The sequence below is a fragment of the Idiotropiscis lumnitzeri genome, chromosome 18, assembly GCF_059441095.1.
Source record: "Idiotropiscis lumnitzeri isolate Australia: NSW breed Sydney's pygmy pipehorse chromosome 18, RoL_Ilum_1.0, whole genome shotgun sequence".
Lineage (NCBI taxonomy): Eukaryota > Metazoa > Chordata > Actinopteri > Syngnathiformes > Syngnathidae > Idiotropiscis > Idiotropiscis lumnitzeri.
This window is the reverse complement of record NC_142408.1, coordinates 7,474,990-7,500,342: the sequence shown is the minus strand read 5'-3', so window position 1 is coordinate 7,500,342 and position 25,353 is coordinate 7,474,990. Positions and strand designations below refer to the sequence as shown.

Genomic DNA, 25,353 nt, shown 5'->3' with positions numbered 1-25,353 from the left:
GGGGGGTCAACAGGAGAGAAGAAATTCATCGCTCATCATCAGCCCACCTCTGCAACTTTGAACCGTAACATTATTGCACCGCTCTGTTATATTACCACGCAAAAGCTAATGTATTCAAAGAATTTTTGCGAGTGTAAAAAGATGTGTTAGATAAGGTCATTATGCGGGGAGGGAGGAGGAGTGTTGGGGGCGGGGTAGATAAAAAGACATCTGTGAGGAGGAGGAGGCGTGCATGCGTGCGGCAGAAGCGCGTACACACTTTGCATCGTTGCAGCTCAGGACCACCTGGTATAGGTGCACCGCCCCTGCTAGACGGGGACGAGAGCCAGGATGCGAGTGCGAGGCTTGAGCGGGGCAGGGTGGGGGGCGTCAGGACCGGGTAGAGATTGAAAGTGATGGGCAGAAGGATTTAGGTTGGGTATTAAAGAGAGAGAGAGAGAGAGAGAGAGAGAGAGCGAGAGAGAGAGGGAGGGAGAGAGAGAGAGAGAAAATGGGCAAGTGAGCGAGCGAGTGAGTGAGCGCCCTTCAGCATCCCGCGTGAAGCTCGTAAAGTGTGCAAGAGGAGAAAGAAGAGGAGGTGCGGTGAGGAGAGAGAGAGAAAAGAGGGAGGGAGGAGGAAGACGACGAGCAGTCAGCAGCCTTTCCTCCAAGTCAACATTTTCTACTTTTTGATACTCCGTTCTGCGCCGCCGAGGACATCCTCGCCCGCCCTGCTAAAAGACATTTGAATTTTCATTTGGATTTTTCTTCTTCATGACTAACAGGAAACACAACAGCGGATGATCGGCACCAGTGCCGCCAAGAGAGAGGAGGACGGCGAGCGTCCCGCGGATGCTCGCGACTAGTAAGTGACGTCGGGGCACTTGCGTGACTTTTTCATCCTGTGGCAATACCCACGAGACACCGCAACGAGAGTACGGATTTTTGTACTTACAAGTATGAGAACATGGATGGGGGTGCTATACGCTAATGATCCAGATTGAATTTAACAACTCCACGTGCTCTGTTAAGTAGGGCATGGTGGGTGGTTTGGGGCGCTGTGTATGCGGGGGGGGGGTTTGGGGAAGTCCCCATTTCAGTTGAAATCAAGCCTATCTAAACTTTGATGCAAAGATGCAACGGCTGTGCTGAAATTCTCAGTTATCAAAAGGCAGGGTCCGATACATGAACCGGAGCCCGATGGCCCTGGGACGGTACAAATGTCATCAATAAAAGCAATGACGATATATTCTTGCTTTTTACTTTGAATTTTCGCAACTTAAACCGATCAAATAACTACAAAGAGGTCATATTTTGTTCAAGGCTTAAAGTATAAAAACACTTCATTAAAACTTATTGAAGTATTTCAAGAATCCAAAGCGGCAGTACCGGTTCTGACAGAATATTGGGGTCCGTGCACCAAACAGCATCTGAGTCCCGGCACTACATTCAGAAGCAGAACATTTGACCAACAGCAACTTGACCAGCACTTATGTGATCTGTTCATGTGAAAAAAACCTCAGCTGCGAAAAAATGTATCTAAATAAATAAATGTTAGTGCTCGTCCTCTGTCAAGCGTAGCCCTTTTCCCGGCATGTGGGCGTCACACAAAAAAAATTATAAAATAAATAAAAAATGAAGCACAGCCCCTGCTACCCAACGGACACACTTCGGGCACAGCCCAACTCAGCAGTTTGTTTTTAAACCAAAATCATGTGCCCTCTAAAATGTCATTTTAAGCACATGCCGCATGGAAATTGAAGATGGGCCACTAATGGCCCCCTGGTCTTAGTTTGGACACCTCCGTACTAAATGGATGCAAAAAAAAAATGTCTTTGTTTTCTTTTGACTTTTGTTTTCTTACACACGGACCAAAAAATACCAAAGAGCTGTAAAATATATCGGAGAAATACCTCACACGAAAACGAAAAGGGGCAAGAAAACGTTTTTTTTTTTCAAACCAACTCCTTCCCAAATAGAATTAAACTGAAATATAACGGAAACTAAAATAAAAGCATATTTATACACACACATCCTCCTACCGTACATCTATTGGCAACACATATTCAGCATGTTTTTATACATTATTTCTCAACTGCTTTATGGTTTAATTCCTGGCTCATACGCTTCCACAGCAACTTTTTAAATAATTGAATGCCCTTGCGGCTGTAGTTGCTTGCCATTCAGGGGCGGGGCCAGCCATTTGGGGCGCACTTCTTTCCCCGTGTCAGTGGCGCAAATTTAAAAGTATTCTTTTCTGTTATCCAGTGACAGAATTGTCATCACTTGGGTTAAAATAGTTTGGGATTTTTGATTGCAGTTAGGTTTAATTTTATTTGGAGTTTGGCTTTTCTTCAATTTAGTGACAGACTCGAGTACAACAAGTGCAGTGGCTTCATACTGCTTCTCAAGTTAGATGCATCACAACCCTAATATCTGGAATAAAGCCAGGATGATCTTGCTTTCCATTCCTTGTCTGCCAAAAAAAAAAATTCTGAAGTGCATTTGTGGCTTGAATTCCCATTGGGAAGTATTCCACACGAAGCACTTGCCCACTCGCTTATGCCAGTCAGTCATAGTAAAATTTGATGGATAGACAGACAGGTAAAAAGTGTTTGTGGTTTATTTACAGGCAACTTAAAGTTGTTTTCATATATGAAGCACAAAAGCAGAACACAACAATTACATCAACTCTTTTCAAGCCTGGCTTGAACGGCTCGTCGCCTATGCGCGGTCATCTGGTGGCACTTTTTTTTATTTGCTGCTGCCAGATGAAATTGTTTCTAGGCGACGCCCACTAAAAGGACAAACATTCACAGACAACTTCTTTTCCGTGCCTTCAGATGGCGCTGAAGCAATACTGTCACTAATGTACACACAAAAATACCTGCAAATATAAGCTTGACTTTCCAGAGGTTTTCCTCCCCTTTCCCGTCCAAGGTTTACCAGCTCCAGCTCTCCCATTCACAGTTTCCAACATGGAATCGTCCAATAATAATGAATTAATAATTCTTGAGGAATTTATCAGAACCCCCCCACCACCACCACCACTTTAGAAATCTGACAGGCGACCAGTCCTGGGTGTGCTCCAGCTCACCCTAAGAGGATCATGTAAAGAGGATAAGACGTTTGCTTTGAAAACAACAAACGGGTCTAAACTTGTTCATGTTCCACCCCGCAGGACAATCACGAGGGCCGGTGTTGAGCGGCCGGATCCAGCCGGAGACGCGGCCCCACCTTTGGCTTTGAGGCACGGATCTGCGTGAACGTCACCCCGCACTCCCGGCGGCACTATGGTTAAAGTGCACACCCGGATCATTCCCCAAAAGCAGACCATAACAGCCCAAGCGAGAAAGGAAAAGTGTCCCGGCTCCCTGAGGGACATTTGCAGTCGCTCCTTCATCGGCCAGTGAAAGTCAACCGAGGATGACCAGCGTCTCCCTATGATTGCCGCCCCATGCGCGTCCCCCCTCCGCCGAGTCCCGACCGCCGCCCCGCCTGCCATGCTCCTTCGGGTCGCGCTCTTGCTGTTGCACTGCTCGGCCTCCGCGCTGGGGGGCCAGTACGAACTGTGCAAGTCTCTGGTGAGCACGGATGACGGCTCCGTGTGGGAGCACTACGCGTGCCAGCCTCGGGCAGAGTCCATGAAAGACTACGTGAGGATCAAGGTGGACCCACCCGGGGTCACATGCGGAAATCCGCCGGAGAGGTTCTGCACTCTGGTGAGTTTTTGCCACGTGCCAAGTCGAGACAACTCCTAGAGATTGGTTTAAGGGCGAGGAAACAGTGTCGCCAGTCGGGAGGCTTCAGGGGGCGGGGCCCGGGCATCCAATGAGGTAGCTGGGCATTCATTTGTGTGATGGACAAAAAATTTGAAATGATTCTCCCGCATTCCCACGCCACAGTAGTCACACTCTGTACTTAAATAGAAGTATAAATACTTAAAAAAGTGAAAAAGGACTGGTACATAATTATAGGAAAAGAAGTACAGACCTTCTATTCTATATGTTTCTAAATAATATAGAGATATCCTCTCTTATAGTGTATTGCATCTACTTTCACTTGAAAAGGACTTTAAGGAAAAAAATATGTTCACCTTCAATTATATAAATGACCCATTTTGTTAACTTGGTACAGCGGGAAAAAATATCCAAACACGAAAAAAATTATTTTCTTTCGTAACATCTTAAATAGGGACATGGATGGGGAATCTCGCGTCTCCCAATCTGTTGCCATCATTGTTAATAAAAGTAATACTCGAAAAATCCACTTAAGCAGAGTAACAGCGTATTTGCACTTGCTTACGTCCCACCACGGAAAAAAAGCAGGAAGCTTAAACGACACGCAGCCAAGGGTGATTTAATTAAGATCTCCGGGGTTTTAAGCTAGCGCAATGACATAAGTGCAACGAGTTGGCATGGCGTCTGGCTCATGGGGTGTTGCTTGCAAACAAATCCTTGACAGTATCCCCCTACTATATCACAGTTCGTCATTCATGCCCTGAGATTTGACAGATTACTTCTCCAATCTTTTTTGCCATGGAGTGGTCCATTGTGATTTAATATGAACCTTCAGCTGTTTATCGAGGAGGACAAACAGTGAAACACAAAAATACAAAATGAACACACCCACAATGAGCTGGTATAGGTCAAAACTCACAGATAAACCGGCCAAGGTCCTGACATCAGCCACGCCCAGATTTTTGCTATTCGCAGCTGGGCTCGGTTCACTGTAATTTTGCCACCAACATGCAAAGACGGGACTTTTTTTTTTTTTACATACTGCGCGGCAAGGACAACCAAGGGCAGAGCTTGGCGGGAAAACTCGTTAAGATGTCAGCAATATTTAACGGGCCCCAGGCTGTGGGCCAGCCCCCCACTAGCCACCCACCCTCCTTGTAGCTGAAGTATTCATATATTCCAGCTTTATGGGCGAGAATTAAGCAGCTAACCGTCAGTAAAAAGTCACCAGACCTGTCTTGTCAGCTGTGAGCGCAAAAGTCTGAAAGCAAGACGTAGCGTTGTGATTTTTGTGTTAACAAACAACCTGTCCTCTCTCGTCTTGCGAGCTTCCGCTGTCGTTTGCATCCTACCGGATGCTGCGGACACCTAATGGTTAATGATTTGTTTCATGTCGACAAAGCGGAAACAAGTCTCCAGAAAGCCTCTCGGATGACTCCTCGAGAGGGGAGGGGGGGCGGCTTGCGAGGTGCGGGCTTGTAGCCCAAGAAGGCTGTGACGTATTGACGTCCGCCCCCTAATGGCTCGGGCCTGGAAAGTTCTTCAACTCTGCTTCTGAGTGAGCTCGGATGAAATATTGATGGGCTCCTTAATGGGCTTCCTTACAAGGGTCGGCCGGCCCGGCGACGGCCCATCCGCCCATCAGAGTGCGCCACCAGGCTGATGAGATGAAGTGAGGGAGGGCGGGGTGGTAAGGGACGGAACGGAACGGGAAGGTGAGAGGTCCGAGTCAGCGCTTTAACTCAGTGTCGGAAGCGTCTGGCGGCTGAGGCGAAGACGGCGGTGGTGCGCGGAGCTGGAGAAGCTAAGTGGTGACAGTTTCCTTGGCAGGTGAGGCGCGATGAGTGGGCGTCATTCGCTGACTAATTTATGAATACCATCTGAACGCCTCTTTTGCCAAAAAAAGAAAACTTTAACAGTATGCCTACTTCAGGGAATTGAAAACCAGTGATCTAATCTCGTATATCCTCATTTGGACGTGTACTCTTAAGTGACTTTAAACTTCCAATATTTGGTTCATCAACACGCTCTGCTCCATTCAAGAGTCCTTAAATTTTGTGTAGCCAAATAAAACTCAAGACCGTAAATCTCAATCCACTCTGTCTTGCCTTAAAATCTGCACTACCAACGTTTCACATTTGGAAACTTGGGTAATAAACATAAAGAAAGAACAATTGGCTTCATTCTTCAACCTTGAAGTCTATTGTTGCTGAAAAAAATCTAAGAGAGTAATTTATGTCTTAATCCACATTTTCCTAGAAATTGGTGCTATAAACGTTCATATAATAATTGTGTTAGTAACACAAAGTTTAACAGTCAACTCTTGTTTTCTTTAAGTAGCAATGTCAGTAATAGGGTGATCCAATCCATTTTCTGAACAGGGTTGGGATTAGGTTTATTACAAATAGACTATTCACAGATCTGATCATCAAAATGGGACTGGTGGATATTTTGCATTTTATGCAAAATGATGCACGGTTGCATGGTCATAATTTGCAGATTGATCAATGATGTCATTAATTGAAACCGTAAATTATGACGTAGTTCTTTATTAATCCAAGATTTCCTAGCAATATATATTTTTTCCCAATATTTTTCAATAACTTTTGCGGGGAGGGGTTAAGGCACGAAACAATGATCCCTCTCTGCAGTAGCAAATCATGTCATTTTTTTTTAGACAATCTGGCTATATTAGATGCTGATGTATAATGATTTCCCAAAAACGTGTCTCAAGCTACTTTTTTGCATTCAAATCTGACCGGCGCCATTCATCACTATATCAGATGATTAATAAAAGTGTACACACGTCAGGGAATGGTGCATTTATCTTATCTCCTGGTCTACTGTCTTGGTATCCAGATCATTTCATTTATTTACAGGAAAGAAGCCTTTTCTCCCTCTCGCTCTCTCCCTCCTTCCTCGCCTGAAGGATTTGGCAGCTGTACAGAAAAGTTGTGCTTCTTATTTAATTGCCGCACATTTGCATGCAATCCCACAAGTCAAGGGAAAAGTTGGGGCATGGGAAAAATGGGGGAGAGGGGAGCGGGGGGGTAGATCACCCTATGGGCAGAGCTCCTCGTCTTTAATAAGACTTCACAGAAGCGACTGCGGCGAAAGATGCAAAATTGTTGCTGTTTTTTTTTCCTGCCTCTCACTTTCCTCCTTCACCCCGTGACAGCGCGTTCCTAAAAACTGGAGAGGATTCAGGGAGTTTTTGATGTGACGGTGCGCTATCCCTGCCTGCTTTCGCTTTACTGTACTTCCTCCACGGGGAGCTTTCTGTTTTTTTTTTTTTTCTTGCTTCCCGACAATTTTTCTCGTTATTTTATCTTCTCTTTCGCCGGGAGTGCAACAAGCTCTGCCAAGCGGGGCAAGCGTGTTCCGCGTGTTGGCTTATGTCGATGCGACACCGCGCTGGAAAAAAAGCTTTGGAGTTGCTACTGTACTGTACTGCAGAAGTTGGGAGTTGAAATGACGTCAATATGATGTTATATTTCTACAATGAGGGAATAAAAGCATTAGGCAAGAGCAGCTTACAAGATTGTAGATTCAAAACAATGTCTCTGATCTTATCTTTAACGAGCCTGTAAAGTGATCTGTGTCAAAATACATGATACATGACATAAAAAAAAAATGCTGAAAATGTGCAAAAACTGAGACCTACTTTATGTACACGAATGAATTTTTTGGGGATAGTACGGCGGGTGTGGGCGCTTTAGAGCGCCTCGTTGTCAGCTTTGAGTTCACATAAGTTATGCAAAGAAAGGCAGAAAGAGCGAGGAGGGAGGAGTTTGTTATTTTAATTCTGCCTTGACAAACAGCGTGCGGACTGAGGCTTTCGGGCAGGCACGGCCACTTTAGAGTGCCTTGTTGTAGCTTCACATTGACGTGGTGGTATATTTTCCAGCCACCGCAGGCTTTAGGCATATATTTTTTTGTTGTTCCGACATGTAGTTTTGAGAGGGCATAATTGTATACATTTGCCATCCGAGTTGGCGTTGGCTTACAGCATCTAGGAGCCGAGCTTCGCCCATCGTAACTATCAAGTCAATGCAAAAGAACGTTTTAAGGCTTTTAAGAACGGAACTTCATATTTGGGCTTCGAAGCCCAACTTTCCCATCCAGCGGTTCCCTCCAGCTCCAGCCCAGCAAATGCCAACGGGCCGGTGCGGGAACATTCGCGCTCACGCGAGTGCAAGTTGGTCCCGTCGAAGAGATAAAAACAACATGCCTCCCTGCTCTACAACGCCCGTTTTAGAAGGCGGAAAGCAGCCGGCTCTAAAAATAGACATGAGAAGGGAAATAGAGAGAGAAACAGGAAAGAGGAGGAAGCAAAGCAAACGAACGCGGAGGACGATGACAGCTGGTGGAGTGGATGGGCGCTTCCCAGACTGGGCCAGTGGCCACGCTTCCTACCGCTGACCCCGCGCAGGCCCCCCGCCAGGCCAGCTGTGGGCCTTCAAGGCCACGTAAAAGGGCAGCCCCGAGCCCAGCGGCAAACTGTACACCGTGCCTCCGTTGGGGGGGGGGGGGTGGGGGGGGGGGGTTGGATAGCGTCCTGCCATGTTCCCCCCCACAGTGGGCTGGGAGCATGGGAAGGGATGCGGCTTCCAATGAGAAGTGTTGGCATAATGCGAAGGTAGTTCTAAGTGAGATTTGTGCCTAAGCGAGGCAGGACTAAGAGGGATTGGCCACAGGGGCTTACACACAGCATACGGCACTGTGAGGGAGTATTTTGCGCTGACGGCTCGCAGTGAGGGAACGGGGTCGATTTCAAACACCTCCCTTCGGGCCGTTTCTGGGAGGGACTTTTGTTTTGGAAATTCAGTTAATTTTAGTTAGTTCTAAGAATATATTTGCTGGTTTTCAATCATTTTTATTTTTTTCAAATAAGCTTTGTTTCATTTTAATTTTCATTTAGGTTAGTTCGGGGTCGGTTAATTTGGTTGCCCTGAAAATTAGCTGATTTTTGCAGATTTTTTTCTCGGTTGTAAAGTTAAACACTAAAGGACTAAGTATAGTAAAATAGTTAAGTGATCTGCTTTTCAATTCTATCTTTGTGGTTTTAAGTGTTAACCAACCCAAAAAGAAGTTATTATATAATTTTTCCAATTCATCAGCTAATTTTTTTTTTTTTGCTTTTTGTCAAGTGCAAAATAAAAAAATGTTACAATCAGTATCGCCTTTAGACTGTTCAACCATCCTTCCATACGTCCATAAAATAATGCTGAAATAAATACGTTTAAAAATCATGTATGAAATTAATTGACAAAGACGAAATTGAAGGACACTTTCACAATAATTCCTGTTATTTTTACAAATGAACAATATAGTTCCACTTAGTTATTGTTTTTTTTTTAAAGCTCTCTCGTTTTCATTCTCAAGGTTTACAATTCCAGCAGGGTTTTTTTTTTAATTGTACTTTTTATTAACCTTTATACAGCACAGTAGCAAAGTATAAACATCTTAATATAATTAAGCATGCATATGACAAACTTTCGCTTTCAGGGCCCGTTTAAATCCCCCAAAGTAAAGATGGGCACCATCTGTGTGCCAACTTGCAAATTATTTGCAGGTAATGAAAAGTGCACTAAACATTTGTTTAGCCTACATAACATACTCACATGCGGCATTCTCAGCATGAAAACATCTTGCAAGATAAAAGATGAACGTCATAAATGAAAAAGCAATATCCTTCGCTTTTGCCCCTCTGAGGCCTTTTTAACGGGAGGGTCATTTCACTTGATGTCCCCCCCACCGCCCCTTCCCAAGACAAAATATATTGCGTGTTTGCTCAGCGTCCCTTATACACTTTATTCCCCTTGCTGGCCATATAACTTATAGAATGTTCCGGAAGCGGCTGAGACGGCGAAGGGATGAGTAAGGAGAGGAAGAGGCAGGAATGCTGTGTCACCACTGGCCGAGCGGACATGTTAGCGCAAGACCATATTTAAAAAAACAAAAAAAACAAACAAAAAAAATTGTCTTTTTAGATTGCAGCTAGAAACGTATCCCGGGTGGGTTTAGAATGGTGGATCAGTGTACACTCAACAAAATGTGGCATTTGGAGAACCTTTCAACAGCAGGCTTAAGGATTAAGCACCATTTTGAAGGTTGATTAAGGCTTGTGCATATTATAGAATTTTTTTTTTTCGGGGCTTGCAGACACCCTGGTCAAGCAATCATAACACTTTTGTAGTTTCTCTAACCTTGCGTATCGTATTTCCACATTGAAATGAATGAATTCCTGCCACTCCCCCACCAATCAAAATAGTTGGAAATGTGTGTTTTAAGAGAAATAGCAGGGAAATAGCAGTTTGTACTTCATGAAAACATACAGTAAAGACATAATTAAATACATTGTGAAGAATTAAAAAGCCTGTGCATAATGATTAACTTATTGCGGCTCCTCCTGGTGTGTGTTATTTGAATCGTTTCACTCAACTGCCGGAATTCAGTAAAAATAATGTTTTTGTGCAGAGGATAAAGAATAAGAATAAAGTGTTATATTGAGTAGTATATTGTCTCTCTACATATGTTGCTACACCAGTTGAGTACAAACAGCCATTCCGCAGCAAAGTTCCAATTAGTTAACCCATCTCAGACCTTTCCCATTATGTGTTTGCATTAGACAGGCAAAGTTATGTGGATGTTTTAAACACGTGCTTGTTTTGTGTTTAATTTGACAGTCAACTTCAACCGGAAGTAGTCAGGAAAAAAAAAAACTGCTACTTGTTGTGAAGTTAGCGGAGTTGAGTTCACTGCCGCCATACAGCTGAAACACGTAAATCTGGTCACTCACATCTTAAGACGCCACACTGTACTGTACATGAGTTTCAAAATATAATTAGTATATAGAAAACAAATAAACAAGTGTATATATTTTCAACTGCTTCAAAACAATGAAAACAGGAAGTTGCTTAATATCGCGGCATCATGGCGGCTGTTGTCATGGAGACGGGATGGCGGGGAGGATAATTGCTGGAGGGGCTTAGCAGTGCGGGCCACCTGCCGCACAGTTGGCTGGGATCTGTGTGTGCGTGTGAGTGTGCGTGTGCGTGCACGCGTGTGTCCTGGCATAGATACACTGAGCCGATGCTGGCAGACCAGGACACGAAGGACATGCAGGGCACACAAAGGGCTTAAACGCAACCTAGCGTCCCTCGGGGGGGGGGGATAATAGAAATAAATAAAAAACGCCCCGCCCTCCCGCACAGTATATTACTTCACATCCACTGTCGTTAATCCTCGCAGAAGGTCACAAAAGGCTGATGAAAGGCAGCATGAGTGTCATTTTAACCAAAGATATTAAAATTTGGAATCCATTTGTACATTTTTTTTTTCACGTATTAGAGTGGATGTTAGCTTGGAAATTAATTCATTTCCTTGACCAATTTAGTCGTACAGCAAATTCATGTTCCCCATTCAAATGAATTCAAATGCCATTCATCCATTCAAGCCCCACAAAATATCAATTGTATTTTTTATTTTTTACAGCAGTTGTATAATATAAATAGCAAAATATGATAAAAGAGACTGAAAAGAAATAAATTGATTTCATGAAGTATAATTGAGAGGCAAGTCACATACACGCTTTCGTATTCATGTGTTGACGTGTGCCATTAAAAGGTATGGCCGAGTGAGGGACATCAGGACCTTTGACTCCTTTGATGCATCATTATTATTATTATTATTACCATTGTTATTATCATTATTTTACAGTTGTGTGTTTGGCTGCTTATCCCTTTCAATAAACGTCTAAAAATGCAACGGCTTACCTGTTTTCAGCTTTGGTCATTTGACTTAAGCCTTGCGAGCTTGAAGGACCTTTGACGACAATTTCAGGCGACGGCAGTGTGTGGCACATGACAAAATGGCAGTCTCCTGAGTACGAAAGAAAAGTGATTGATTATTTATTTTATTTTTTTTATTCCGCAAGTGCATTATTAATCATAAAACTGACTAGTGGGGACACATAGAGCATAGTATTGCAAAGATGTTTACCTCGAATTCCCCTTTAAGGAATATTGACAGAGCTGAGTGCGATTCATTAGGTGATGTAATCTATTGGCGTTTTTTTGCACTGCAATTGTCAACACCCCTACTGAGTTAGAAGAACGATCTTCAGTTTAGAAACTTGAGTGGACTCAAACACAACTTTTTAAATAATGACGTAGATATATATATTTTTTTTTTCATCAGCAAGGTTCAGAAACACTCTTTGGGCATTTGTGTCCAAACATGCACGCCAGCGGCTTTCCAACATGCAGAAGGGAAGGCGGCAACGCAAGGCTGTATCTGGGCCAGGTGACAGTGGGATCACTTTCAATTGGATTTGCAGGTGGAGGGTCATCACAGGAACAACAAGCCGGCTAATCCTGTTCGCTGTGTGTAAACGCGTGTCTGAGCCGAGGTCAGAAGAGGCACCGGTGGAGGGCACAACAAAACACATTCAAACCATTTTACCCCACCCCAACTCGGCCGTCTCTCCATTACGTGCAGGAAACTCTCGTTTACGCTCCAGACCTAATATGTGAAACCCACACTTTAGCGAGATCATTTAAAATAAAGAAATAAAAATGTAAAATAATTTAAACTTTAAACACATTCAAACAAAATCACATTTAAACTTGTTGGGAAAAAAAACACTCTATTCTATACAGAATCAAAACATACAGCAGAGTAAAACCATTAAAGACAACGAAAAAAAATTAAACAGTCGGGCCTCGAGATTAATTGATTGCAGCTCCAGCGCATGTGTGCAATTTGGCCACTGGGGGCAGTATTATACAATTTTGCAGACACAAACGAAGTGTAATTTCATAACGAATGAAATTGAATTAGTAAGTTGCAGTAATATTAATCGTTTTTGGCAGAGGATAAAGAATACATGCCTTGGGAAGAATACTTTTTACTACAGCTTTTCTGCCTTTTCTTGTTCCATATTAAACTCCACCCTCTTCGACCTCAGTGCTGCCCGATTGTGGTACAATGTGGTAGTAAACTGAAGGCACACAATTCTAAAATGGGACTTTTAACACAAAGTTGTCATAAAAAGGTTTTCAAACCAATGTTTTCAAGAACGTTTTGGATTTTCCAGGCGATTCCACTTCCACAAAACATAACTGGACCACAGTTTATCCATTCTCAGGTCTCGTTTAAAACATCCCCGAAACCGGTTGTCGCATTCATGAGCTCCGCGAAGTCCACGGGCTTAAGTACTGACAGTGATCCGTGTCTGAGTCAGCGCGAGGGAGATAATTATGTTATCAGATGGCCGAGGCGAGCATCCATGTAGCTCCAGTGCGACGCAAGACGGATTATTTTGGAGATACGCTGCACTTTTACTACGCCACCGTAGCATTCTTTATCATCTCAAACGCTGCCTCCTTCCGTCTCCACTCAGCGGAGTTTTCCCGCTCTCTGCTGTCGAAATAAATCAGATGATGGAGCGTGCCTTGAAGCCTTGAAGGGTTACGCTGTAAATTTTGCTTTTGCTACCAAGACCGCTACCTTGGGTGTGAGTGACAGCTCACTTTCGCAAAACATGCGCATGCAGCTTCACGGAAACTGATGTCCAATAGTGATTGTAAAACTGAAGTGTGTGTGTGTGCTGACATTTGTAGAAGAGTCACTCCGCTATAGTTTCAGAAAAACTCCTTACGTCCAAGGTAACAGGTCAGAGCGCTGTGGTTTTTGGGAAAGAAGAGATAATTTCACTCATATAATACTGTGGGGTGACACGAACAGTTTTAACAAGTACTAATAAAGTACAGAGAGTCTCAGCACTTTTGACACTTCCGTAAAAAAAAAACAACCGCCATTGAACGTAAAGACACTGTTATGCAACATTGTCAGGCAAGATTCCAAGATTCCAGTTCTCAGTTCTAGTGACTGTCATGCTCATTAGCTGACTTTGGCTGTTGTCGTTGCGTGCATGTTCATGTACCCGCCCCTTGCTGAGCATACAGCGGCCGCTCGCGACAAAAAGAACAAAAAGTACTAATAATATTAAACGTCGGCGGGGGGTAAGAAAATTGTCTCGTGGGAGATTCGGAATACAATTTAATTGAGTGGGACACTTTTTGAATTGTTGATCAAGTATATGCCAAAGTTAACCAGTCAGTATTCTTCAGTTTAAAACAATAAATCATTCCGTTAATTATAAAAGTCTAAGATGTAATCGAAGAGTGATGTAAGTTGGTAAAACACTATTTTTAAAAGGGGCGACTACACCTTGACCAGCGAGGAAGTCAGTACCACTGAGGAAGTACCACTACACCATCAGCGACCTGTCAGGGTAGTGCTGTGCTTTATACATTTCAGACTGATCCAAACACAGGGAAATAAAACGCAATGTAAAAGTGTCATAAAAAACGATAATAAAACTATATAGCTTATCATGTTGTGCTAAAAATCCGCCAGAAGAACGCGGAACAGTAGCAGATGATAGCAAGCGGGAGGAGGGTTATTTTAAGACTCTCCATCAGGAGCTTGTTAAGCGGGGCGCGCGAACATCCAAAAGGAATATTGCATTAGCTGCGGCTCAGAGAAGAAAGAGCATAACATCCGCCATAAAATTTAATTCCAGGTACTAGGCCAGCAGACCGGTCGAGGCGAAAACTGCCGTCGTCATTGCTGTTGAAATAATCAGTCTCCAGTACGGGGAAATGTTAAATAATGATTGCTGTGGATGTAATCAGTGATGGATGATTAACCCAGCCAGACAAATAATGTCAATTACCGAGCCCCCTTTTGATCCAATGAATAGCTGTAACTAAATGTTGGGAGATAATAATCGGCCTCTCTCAGTCTTGTGAGTGTACCCGCGGGGGGGTTAATGATCATTACCATTGCGATAGCATCTTTTATTGCGCAAATGAAGCGCCGGGAGAGAATGAAAGCGAGACGGCTGCGGGGATCTGTGGGATTTCTTTGTGTAAATATTGAACTTCTGCGCTGATGTAAAATGTCAGACAACTGGCTTACAGCGGAGCGCTACATCTATTTTACAGAAATATCCGCCAGGCTCGGAATACGTCAGGCCGGCTAATCCGCACCGGGGCATCCCAGAATTTTAGGGATGTAACAGAGCGAAAGGATGATGAAGCCAATTTAGCTGACACATTTTCAATAGTGGGCCAGTGAAAGGAATTTCCTCAGGCGACACAGTAGGGCATGTGGCAAGCACGCCTGCCACACAGTCATGTGTTTTTGGTTGGAATCTCCTGCTTGACTGGGAACCAGTCCGTAGCGGACTGAATAATCCAGATAGACTCCAGATCTGAATGCTGAACATGATAATTGGCAAAGATATTAGATGGAGGTAATCTAACGCTTCATCCACTGACGACCATTCCAAAGTGCTCTCGCCCAATGTTCTCATTGGAAGACCCCCCCCCTCCCCGAGTACCACAGCAGAATGGTAGAAAATTAATCACTTGATCAACCAAGACAAAGAATGTTATTGTTGAGCCTTCAGCCATTGGCAACCATGCCAGAGTGCTCCCTCCCAAAGTTGCCAAAGTCACAAGTGACCAAGAACAGGATAAGCGGTAGAAAACTGGATGGATGAGTCAACATAATTAAAAAATATTTTTGTAATCTAATCAAACCCAAAGTCTCCTCTTGCCAACCAAATGTCTTTGTTGTTGTAGGAGAACCCATACCTGTGCAGCGATGAATGCGACGCCTCCAATCCAGACTTGGCGCACCCACCTCAGCTGATGCAGGACCGCGAACGCAACGGTCTACTCACCTACTGGCAGACAGTCACGTGGAGGCGCCACCCAGAGCCCCTGCTCGCCAACATTTCCATGTCATGGAACAAGAGTCTGGAGCTTACTGATGACATCCATATCACCTTTGAGTACGGTCGGCCCACCGTCATGGTTTTGGACAAGTCCATGGACCATGGTCGCTCCTGGCAACCGTACCAGTACTACGCCGATGACTGCCTGGACACCTTTAACATGCCGGCCAAGCGCGTACGCGACCTGACGCCCGCCAACATCACCCGCGTCATCTGCACCGAGCAGTACTCACGCTGGGTGGGCTCCAAGAGCAACAAAAACGTCACGTTGGAGGTACAAGCGCGCTTCGCCGTCTTTGCCGGCCCGCGGCTGCACAACATGGACGGCCTGTACACGCGCATGGAGAGCATGAAGGGACTGAGGGACTTCTTCACCTTCACCAACCTTAGGCTGAGGCTCCTCAGGCCCGCCTTGGGAGGCACGTACGTGCAGCGGGACAACCTGCTCAAGTACTTCTATGCCATCTCCAACATTGAGGTGCCTGCCAGGTGAGGCTCTGATGAGCTTTTTTTTTGTCTCGTTTGTCTGTGCCGGCAAAGATAAAACGGCTTTTAAAAAAAGCTTTTTTTGGGTGCAGAAGGGAAGTTAAAAAAAAAAGGTTTTCCTAAAAATAATTTCTACATCAAGGGCTAATGATAGTGCTGGAGTGTTTTCAATTTTATTGATGGAAGTAGAAAAAGGGGCTTATGATGGATAGGAAATAAAATGGATAAATGAAGGATGGATGGCATGCTCAAGTGACAATTTTTGCTCTGAAATAACACAATTGGTATATGCGTCACGGTCGTGTAAAAAGGGTGGAAGGCAGCAAGTAATCAGATATTTTCGGATGAGACGGAAGTAGGTCTCTTCTAAATGTGGATATCCAATAAGTATCAGATATCTGTCAATGCAACCACAGCGTAAATGCACAGAACGGATATACTCGGCAATATGATCTTGACGGGTATAGCCAATTTATTGTTTTTTTTCCAATTTTGTAAACAGCTGCACAGATAAAGTGGCAAAAGCGCCTGCAGATGTAGTAGCCATTTCTACAGGACAGACCGCAAACCAAACCTCTATCAGTAATTTCACAAAATATGTCAAGCCCGCTAGTCCGCGCTATCCATTTCATCATCAAAGGAGTGTCCGAGCACCATAAATGTCAATTAATTAGCCAGTCCCTCAATTATCTGAATTTTCACCATCTTTGTTTTAAACCAACTTACCTGCTGAAATTCCAATTAATCGATCGACATGCCCCTCCCACGTTGGCATCGTTCAAAAGAAGCAGTATTTGAGGGGCTTATTGTAACGCTGCGTGATCAACACAACCGTATTCACAATGACCCCATCGCTCTTCATACGCATCCCCTCGTCTGCCCGCCTGGACAATGATTAACGACACAAAGACGCGGCCCCGGTAGTCGGACGCAAAGCAACGTCGGCACAGCGCCAAGGGAGCGCGGGGGGGAGCTCTTACATGGCAACTTTGTGACAGTGAAGGATGCCCGGGGCCGTCACACGGCCGCTTAGCAACCGTGGCGCATCGCTCCAACCTTTCAGAGATATTATTCCAATCAATATGGCACGCTGACATTTGAATGGTATTTAAGATCCTTGTTGGGACAGTTCTGGAGTTGGACGACGGGGCGGATGGACGGGGTTATTGCTAGTTTGTGTGCGGAAAGGGTCCTGGGGTGAGGAGGGAAAGTGAAAATGAGCGACAGTTGGGGGTAAAGGGGGCGCTTCTTTTGTGCGTGTGTGTGCACAGGCGGGTGGTGTTTAATGAAGTCTTTGGTGGATGCTGACACAGCACACACGCACACACATGCACACACATGCACACGCACACCCACCCACGCACACACACACACACACACACACACACACACACAAACAAGTCTCTGGCATCCCGTAAAAAAGGCCGCCAGGTATCGATCGCTGCTTTTAATATTTTTCAGCAAGGGGGTTGATGGAGGGGCCGAGGCCACATCCAGGGTTAGGACAGGCAGGATTCCACCCAAAACCCAGAACACTTGAAACAACCTCCCTTGCAAAACGAGCATTTGTGGTTCTGTCTAACGCATTTAGCAATCAATCAGAGCAGCGCGGCTCGTGGTTGGCATGGTTGCCTTCCAGTCAAACGTTAGTAGTCCGTAGTAGGATTTCAAAGGGGTGGAAAATTTGCAGTAAATTTACTTACAATTTCCGGTATCAAGGTATCAAATTCAAGGTCTGAACAAGACGATATGGTAATGTCAATGGTCTTCTGTCTCAAAGTGCGACCAATCAAGGGTGTAGTCTGTCCGCTGGGATAGACTCCAGCTCCCTGTGTCCCTGAACAGGATAAGCGTGATGGAAAATGGATAGCTTGATGGATGGAATCTTCCGCTTACTCAACCAGAAAACGCCTTTGATAATGTAACTGTTCAAGCGTAGAAGTGCGCTGGTGGCAGCAGGTGATATGTCGTGTTCTGGTGGGCTGGATCTGGTAACAGCGTTCCAAATATAGCCCCTGTGGAGATGACAGAGACCGCTCGCTCTTCCGTCCCTTCCACCCGTAACATAATCGTCTATCAATAAGATATTCTGGGCGGCTGCTGGGAGTATTAGATGATCGTGCAGTGGGAATTTCGGGGGGAAGCGGGTGTGGGTGCGGTGGTCTTGAGCAATACAGTACAATCAGGGCCGCCTGCTGCTTACGGTTGTGAAATTGATTTTTGGAGGGGGAGCGGGACGATTAGTCAATGTTCCCCGGACAAAAGGCTAAGCTATTTCATCTCATCTCATCTGGCCTTAGTAACACACTGGGCTTTCCAATGCCTCAAATTTGAATAATGAATATTCGGCTACGCCGCCACTCTGGCGAAGGTGGCCGCGGCGAAATGAGTTTTATATACGATGGAGGCCGAGCAGCAGCATGCCACAGGTCGCGGTGGTAATGAGATACGGCGCCGTTATCGACGCAGAGGAGGCTGTGGTCACTTCCTTCAACGCAGTGCAGCTACCCGGGACTCAACTTGTCACCAGCCGGCTGTTAAAAGTAATTATAGAGATACCTCATTTTACCAGAGCTGCGGCATGCAAGTTTTTTGAGGAGCCATCGCCTGTTGATTTATTTTTATTTTTTGATTTGATGATTTTGTGCTCTTTCTGAACCGCCCTCAGATGCCACATAATGTAGCCAAAGCTTTATCTAAATAGGAAAGTAGTACAGTTTGGTGTCAAGGACGTAAGTTGAAGTGACACACCTAGAATAAGTCACGGTACCATTGTGGTGTTATTTGTTAAGCCCCGCTATGGATCTCCGTCGAGGTTATTTGAGGAAAACAAGCTCTCTGGGGTTGTATCTTGTTTATCTGACACTGCATGGCAAAAAGTTGGCGCAGGTGTGCGGGAAAGCCAGGTGCTCAGCGCTTAATAGTGCTGTCCTATCAATAACCGCGTCACTGGATAGGACATTAGCTTTGACGCGAGGGAGGGCTGTAAATTTAGCTTTAAAAACAAAACACTCAGCGCGCTGGAGGTTGTGTAAAAGGGGATTTCAGGTGAAGGGCGGCCAGAGTTGGAGAAGGTCAAACGCAGTCAGAAGTGGTAAAAGACTAATTGAAGGAGAATCAATAGAATATTCCGCAACGATTTTCTCACTCAAGGTTATCTGACAACAACAAGAGTCCGAGGTGTTCAGGCTTGGCGGAGCCCTCTTGATGCCTCCCCTTCGATCGGGCCATTTCCATATCACTCAAGGCGAAAGCCATCAAAGAAAGAGAAGACGACTCGATCATGGTTTGGATCAGCACAATCACATTGGCCGGCTCGTAAGCGAGGCTCTCAAATTCTCCCTCCGTCCTCCATCCCGCCACTCCATCCGTCAGTCCCAAAGCGACCGGTCTACGGTCTATACGGTCGCTCGTCTGCATTATAGATTAGATGCAGAGTCGGAGATTGGAGCGTTTTAATGAAATAAGAAGCGGGTCATGCGGTAGGTCTTTATAATGGAATAAAGCAAAGGCTGTAAGCTCAGGAAGAGCCGACTAAGTGGATTAGGGCCAAGACGGAGGGAAGGAGATTGAGCCAAATGACCAGGAAGTCGGCATCGTTTTTCTTTTATCGTTCAACATCAATGGTTTGTCTTCTTTTCTTTCCCAGCATTTGATTGATTTAAGTTTTATGATGGATGACTAGGTTTTGAAGACAAGTCGAGGAAAAATGTTGGCAGGGGCCACAAAAAATTACCTGCAGCGATTGAGCTTTTGACACATGTGTTAGTACATTTAAATTATCAGAGCTTCTCTTCATCTGTGAATTTTTGCACGTAGATTAATGTATTGTAATCAGCCGCTCCAGAGAAAAGCAAACCTCTCTGCTATTTACAGAAATGCATCTGGTTTTGCGAGACAAAATATTTCCCCTTGGATGGAGCCTTCCAAAAGACTGTGGCGGCACCTGTCGACACGTCGCCGCGGCAAACAACAGCACCTGCCTTGCCAGCAGCGACGCCATAAGAGCGGCTTTGGCCGTCACTCTACAACTTTCTGACGAGCGGCAAAATGTTCCGCGTCTGTCCGCCACTTGCGACAAAGACTGAAAGAGACTGGAACCTTTCAGCTTTGACAACAGAAACTTAACACACTGCAGCAGGCATGAAATGCATGAGGAAAAAACAAACTAATAGCATTTGCATTTAAATGCAGCGCTATTTTTTTTTTACAATTTGAAGACTAATTCAGGTAGTAAATCTGATTGTAATACATAGGGTCAATAAAAGACAAAATGAGAAGTGCAATGTTTCCCTCTATTTCCAGACAAAAGGGGCCGAGCCCTTTCCAATGTAAAATATGTGCCTCGGCTCACTACGGGTTGTCGTGTAATGAATATTTTCCGTCATTGACATCAGAATATATCCTATTTTAGTCAAAAGCTAAATAAGCTGTAAAGTGAATACAAATATGTATTTCTGTACTTTATACATGTTTGAAGATAACTGATGAAAACATGCACAAAGACTGAGAACTAAATCAAACTGAATAGTGGGGATAAACTGTTAAACTATTTTTTTTTCCTTTTCAGTTTTCAGTTTTTCTTTTTTTTGGGGGGGGTGTATTGAATTTACAGTTTGGAATATTTCTTCGTATCGCGTGGAAATCTCAAACTGTGGCGCGTCAAATGTACTACTTAGTTTAACTTGAGAGTGACTTTCAAGGAGACATTTTATGCATTTTACGTTTACACAATTGCCAACAGCTACCAGGTGCCTTACTAACTTGTCAACAATGAAATGCTTTGGTTTTCTTTCACGGTCCTGACGGCCCCCCTGAGGAAAACCACAACTACAATGTGACCCGAGTTGAAAATGATTTTGACACCCCTGCTGTAAACAACTGGCAATTGGGCTCCCTGCTAGTATTCGTGGAAGTTGAGAAGGGAACACCTGAGGTTAGGGAAGATGATTAAAAAGTAGACGCACAATAGCTGAGGAGTGCTAACACTGAGTCGAAATCCAAAAACCTTGAATGACACTCAGTCACCGCGCCTCCGGAGTGGTACTAATTAGACCCTGACCGGCTTACGGGGAACTTCCCGAGCTACAAAGGTTTATTGTCCGGGCGCCATTGAGCTCTACATCGCCGCTTCCCAGCGGCCTCCGGGTTCGTCCATCTTCTGTGAACACGCGCCCCGTGTCCTCTGCGCTCTCTTCACCGCCGTCGGGTGTCTTCCCCGCCCCCCCCAGTCTTTTGATTAGCCGCGGCTTTGACTTTGCAAAGCAACTATTTTGAAATAAAAGTTTTTCCCGTGCGCGTCCTCTGCCAACGTGAAGGTGAGCGTACGGGAGGTATAAGCCTGGATCAAAGGCAGAGCGGGAAAGAAAGAGGGAGGCAGATGATGGATTAACGGCTAGTTTCATGGGACGAGCTTGGTGTGTGTGCGGGTGTGTGATTCCGCGGTGAATGATGTGGGGCCGGCTCAATATTGCTCCGCCGTTCCGAGGGAGGCCGTCGAGATCAACAACCCTTCGCGCACTCTCTCGCCCTCTGTGGCTTCATGAGAGGGCTTAAGCGAGCGGCCGCAACGCTTCGCACTCACTGGCGACCACTTTGCATGGGACACAGATCCATTTTGAAATCAGGGGTTGTCCAAATATTTGGTTCCAGTCCGGCTTTTGTGACAAGTTTGCGTTTATAATCCTAACAGTAATTACAGTGAGCCCCCTTTATTGTAGAGATTTGATCCAGACCCATCGGAGATTGCTGGAATGCCGCAATAGGGTAACCATAATTATTTTTTGATTCTTTTTCATTTTTTACATGATTTTAATCCTTTTCTAGTACTACATAGCACTTTCAAATTAGTTTTTAAATTTCAGAGCGTTTAAAAGATATTTCAAAACGCAAGGAATTCTAGGTTGTATCACAAAGTAAGAACCACACCTGATCGACTAAAAGAAAATAATATATGCTCGACTTTCAACAGAAAAAAAGTTTGTTTCTCGCTCGGGCTGGGGGGGAAAAAAATGCTGGGATCTGGTAAGTCATTACAGTGGCTTCCAAACCGTAAATGACGAAAATATTCATCGGCAGCAGCAAGCCATTGGATTACATTTGAAAAATATTCACTACCATGGTAATTGGAAGTGAAATATTATATGACAATTTATTACAAATTATTTTCCGACCCTACGTTACGGCTCACCCCCCGCGAGGATGTGAGTTGAGAACCACAACATTAACAATACCACCCAAAAAGGCCCAGTGACAAATGCATCCTCATTTGTGATGATTTATGAGACAACGTTTGTAAGTGATTTGATAATCGTAGTTGATATCCCCTTGGAAGAAGAAAGCCAAAGTCAGCAAATTCCTTGCTCAACACCTCCGCATCCCACCCTTAAAACATTCTTTCAAATCCACAAATGCAATCAAGAATCCTCCTGCTCGCGCCTGCACTGTGTCTCACCCGGGCGCCTGACATACAGTAGGGTGGGGAGGAGGTTGGTGGGAACTCTTGATGCCGCCAGTGCTCTTTAATGCCGAAAGGCATGCTGGGAATCCGAAATGCAAGAAGACGCAGCCAAGGGAGGGTGTCCTTGGGATGAACGTTAATTAGCATAGCATTATCAGGGGTGTGCCACGTTGCAAAGTGCCACCTTTACCTGTGCATAAACAAGTTGCTGCTTTTTGCATGACTGCAGCCGATGAAAGTTTTTTTTTTTTGTTTTGTTTTTTTACGGAGGGGGGCATAAAGTTTCAGACCCAACCGAGATGTGCTTTGTACTTGCATGCCTTTCTGTGACACACCAAGCTAAGCTTTGCCTTGCTTTGCTTTGCCTCACCCAAGCAACGATTTAAGTTGCTTGTTTTTTGTTTTTGTTTTTTTTTGCCACAATAACTTGTGACACTCACTTGGGACTTTGTAAATGTTCATGTTTTAAACACCCATCGTGAATTTTGCCTTTCAGAAGAAAGAGAATAGCAAGTTGCACGAAAAGTTCTGAAACAGTTGACAAGGGCAAAATAACAATAGTTTAGTAGAGGGGGAACCAACCAACAGTCCATGGAGTGGTACCATATGGTACCGGGGAGACAGATTATGATTTTTTTTTTTTTTTGCAGCTGTCGAATTCATCTTCGTCTCACAAGAAAATGATAAATACAGTGTCAGTGAGGGGAAAGGAACAACTTCTTATCCAAATACAAAGTAGTGTGTCTGTGGTCATAACCAGCATGCATTTTATAGGTGCAATCGCAAATATATTTTGAAAATTTGTGCAATCAAAAGTTCTGAGGAAGTCAAATTAAGTTCATTGTTCTGTTCATCTTTTGACGTGACATTTGTTTTGCATGGAATCTCAACGAAGATTTGGAAAAGATACCCGACACTACCAACGGCCGCAGCAGTGACTCAATTTTTGTAATTCCGGGTTTTAATGAGGCATTTTTCTAAAGGTATATTACACACACACACGCACATGCACACCCACTCAAAGTTACTTTCATGAAACATCCTTTGCTCTTATAGATCCCAACCAAAAAAAAAAACAAACAGAAAAACAAACGGGGTTTACGTGGAGTTTACCCAGTAAATTATTCAAGAAGCAAGTCTGCTTTCCATAGAACACAAGACTAATAATGTCATTTCTACATTTTTGGGAGCTAATTGTCAGGGTAACTGCAATGTGGTGTCGTTACCTCGACTCCATGCCCCCACCTGCCCCATCACTCCCCCCGCGCCCTCTTCCTCCGGCTTGGGAAGCTCTCATCTTGCTATGACTAATGATGTTCTCTCAGTCTCAAGGTTTTAGCAGGATAATTATATTAACCCTTGTCCTCTGGCTGATCCCGGCTCAGCTCCTTCTCCTCGGGCAGCCTCTCTTGACACAGTCTCGCCGGAATTAGAAGCTAATACGCCCCCATCCACCCCCCCCCCCCACTCCGCAAGGGCGCCTTGCACTTGTGTGTTTTTTGGTTGCATTTTTTCCCAGGCATTCCATGGGTTTGTCATTGAAAATGAGGCAGTGAAAATAAAGTTTGGGTAAGAAGAATGGAAGTGTTGTGTTATCGTCAGGCGCGAAATCTCCACAAAGTTCGTGCGGCGGCCACTTTGCCTCAAAGCCAAGGCCCGCATATCTTCTCTTGTCGACTACAAAGCTGGAGAGTCTGACACGCGTTCACACAAAGATCCATCACCTCGGGGGCTTTGAGGACTCTTTTGGGGATTTGCACAATAGGAAGAACCTCCAGCTAAACTCCCAGCTGCCGTCCTGGAGAGTTTTGTCTCTTCATCACTTTTGCAGTCCCTTTTGCATCTGTGTATGTAAATTGTTGTATCTTAAATCAGTGGCTGTCAACTGTTGTCACTCTGGGACTCAGGTTTTCGCAAGTCGCAACGCTAAAGAAAATGTTCAAAAATAGCACTTCAAAACATACTGTGTGTCGATCATATTTTTCAAATCAGTTTTTACACGTGATAGGTGACTCTGGTGAGGTTTGGACTCCTAAACTTATTTAAACACACTTTAACGAAACATACTGAGCGTTCCTTCGCACCTCTTCTCACTCTGTTGCTGTGACGAAATGGGAGACGGATATATAACATGTAAAGAGTAAAATTATGCCACTCGCAGAAAGTCACAGTAAAACTAATAATTAAACATTGTATATTTAAATATAAAAATGTTCAAATCACATCATGAAAAAATTAAAGTCCCCTAGCTTAATGCGAACATAATATAAAACGCCATAGGTGGGATAACAGATATTAGCACTGATTTCACAGTAAGCTTTAAAGCTTCAAGTAACAGTTGATTTAACACAGAACTTGACAGCGGCATGTACAAAAATTGATAATCATGAAAATAAACATCACAGTGGCACAAAACAGCCTCCATCCACATAAATTACTTATATCTCTGCACTGATCTCTTCTTTTTCGGAAACGCATGTTCTGTATTGCAACGCAGTATGGCACACCATCAAAGTTTTTGACGCCTGGATCCCCGACCCACCAGTTGAGAATCGTCTCGCGTAAATGAGCGCCCATACGTTGACAGCCCCCTCCAAATGCAAGTCAATTTTCCCCTCTCCCCAGGTGTAACTCTTGGTGTTCATTAAAACGCACTCCACAGGCGAGGACTCCACAGGCGGGCGATACGCTCTTAATATCCCGCATAGTCACTCCCTGATCCAGGCACAGTCAAGGCATTGAGGGGAAGGAGGTACTGCCTCAAACTTTTTTTTTTTATTTTGACAGGAAAATGACATTTAACAGAAAAAGCTCATTTTTGATTGCGTAAATGGTGAATTAATACACTAATTGAGCTGTCTTCCCACTTTCGTTAC

The 25,353-nt window shown here is 44.4% G+C and overlaps 1 protein-coding gene across 1 annotated transcript in view; it reads left to right on the top strand.

Annotated features, from left to right (window-relative positions):
- Positions 1-384: 384 nt before the first annotated feature.
- The window catches only part of ntng2b (netrin g2b), a 54,909-nt gene continuing 29,940 nt past the window's right edge, over positions 385-25,353 (top strand). Inside the window, exons 1-3 of the mRNA XM_088282062.1 lie at positions 385-844; positions 3,161-3,701; positions 15,377-16,020. Of these exons, the coding sequence (XP_088138188.1) occupies positions 3,423-3,701; positions 15,377-16,020 (923 nt within the window). The 5' untranslated portion in view covers positions 385-844; positions 3,161-3,422. The remainder of the gene's footprint in view (positions 845-3,160; positions 3,702-15,376; positions 16,021-25,353) is intronic.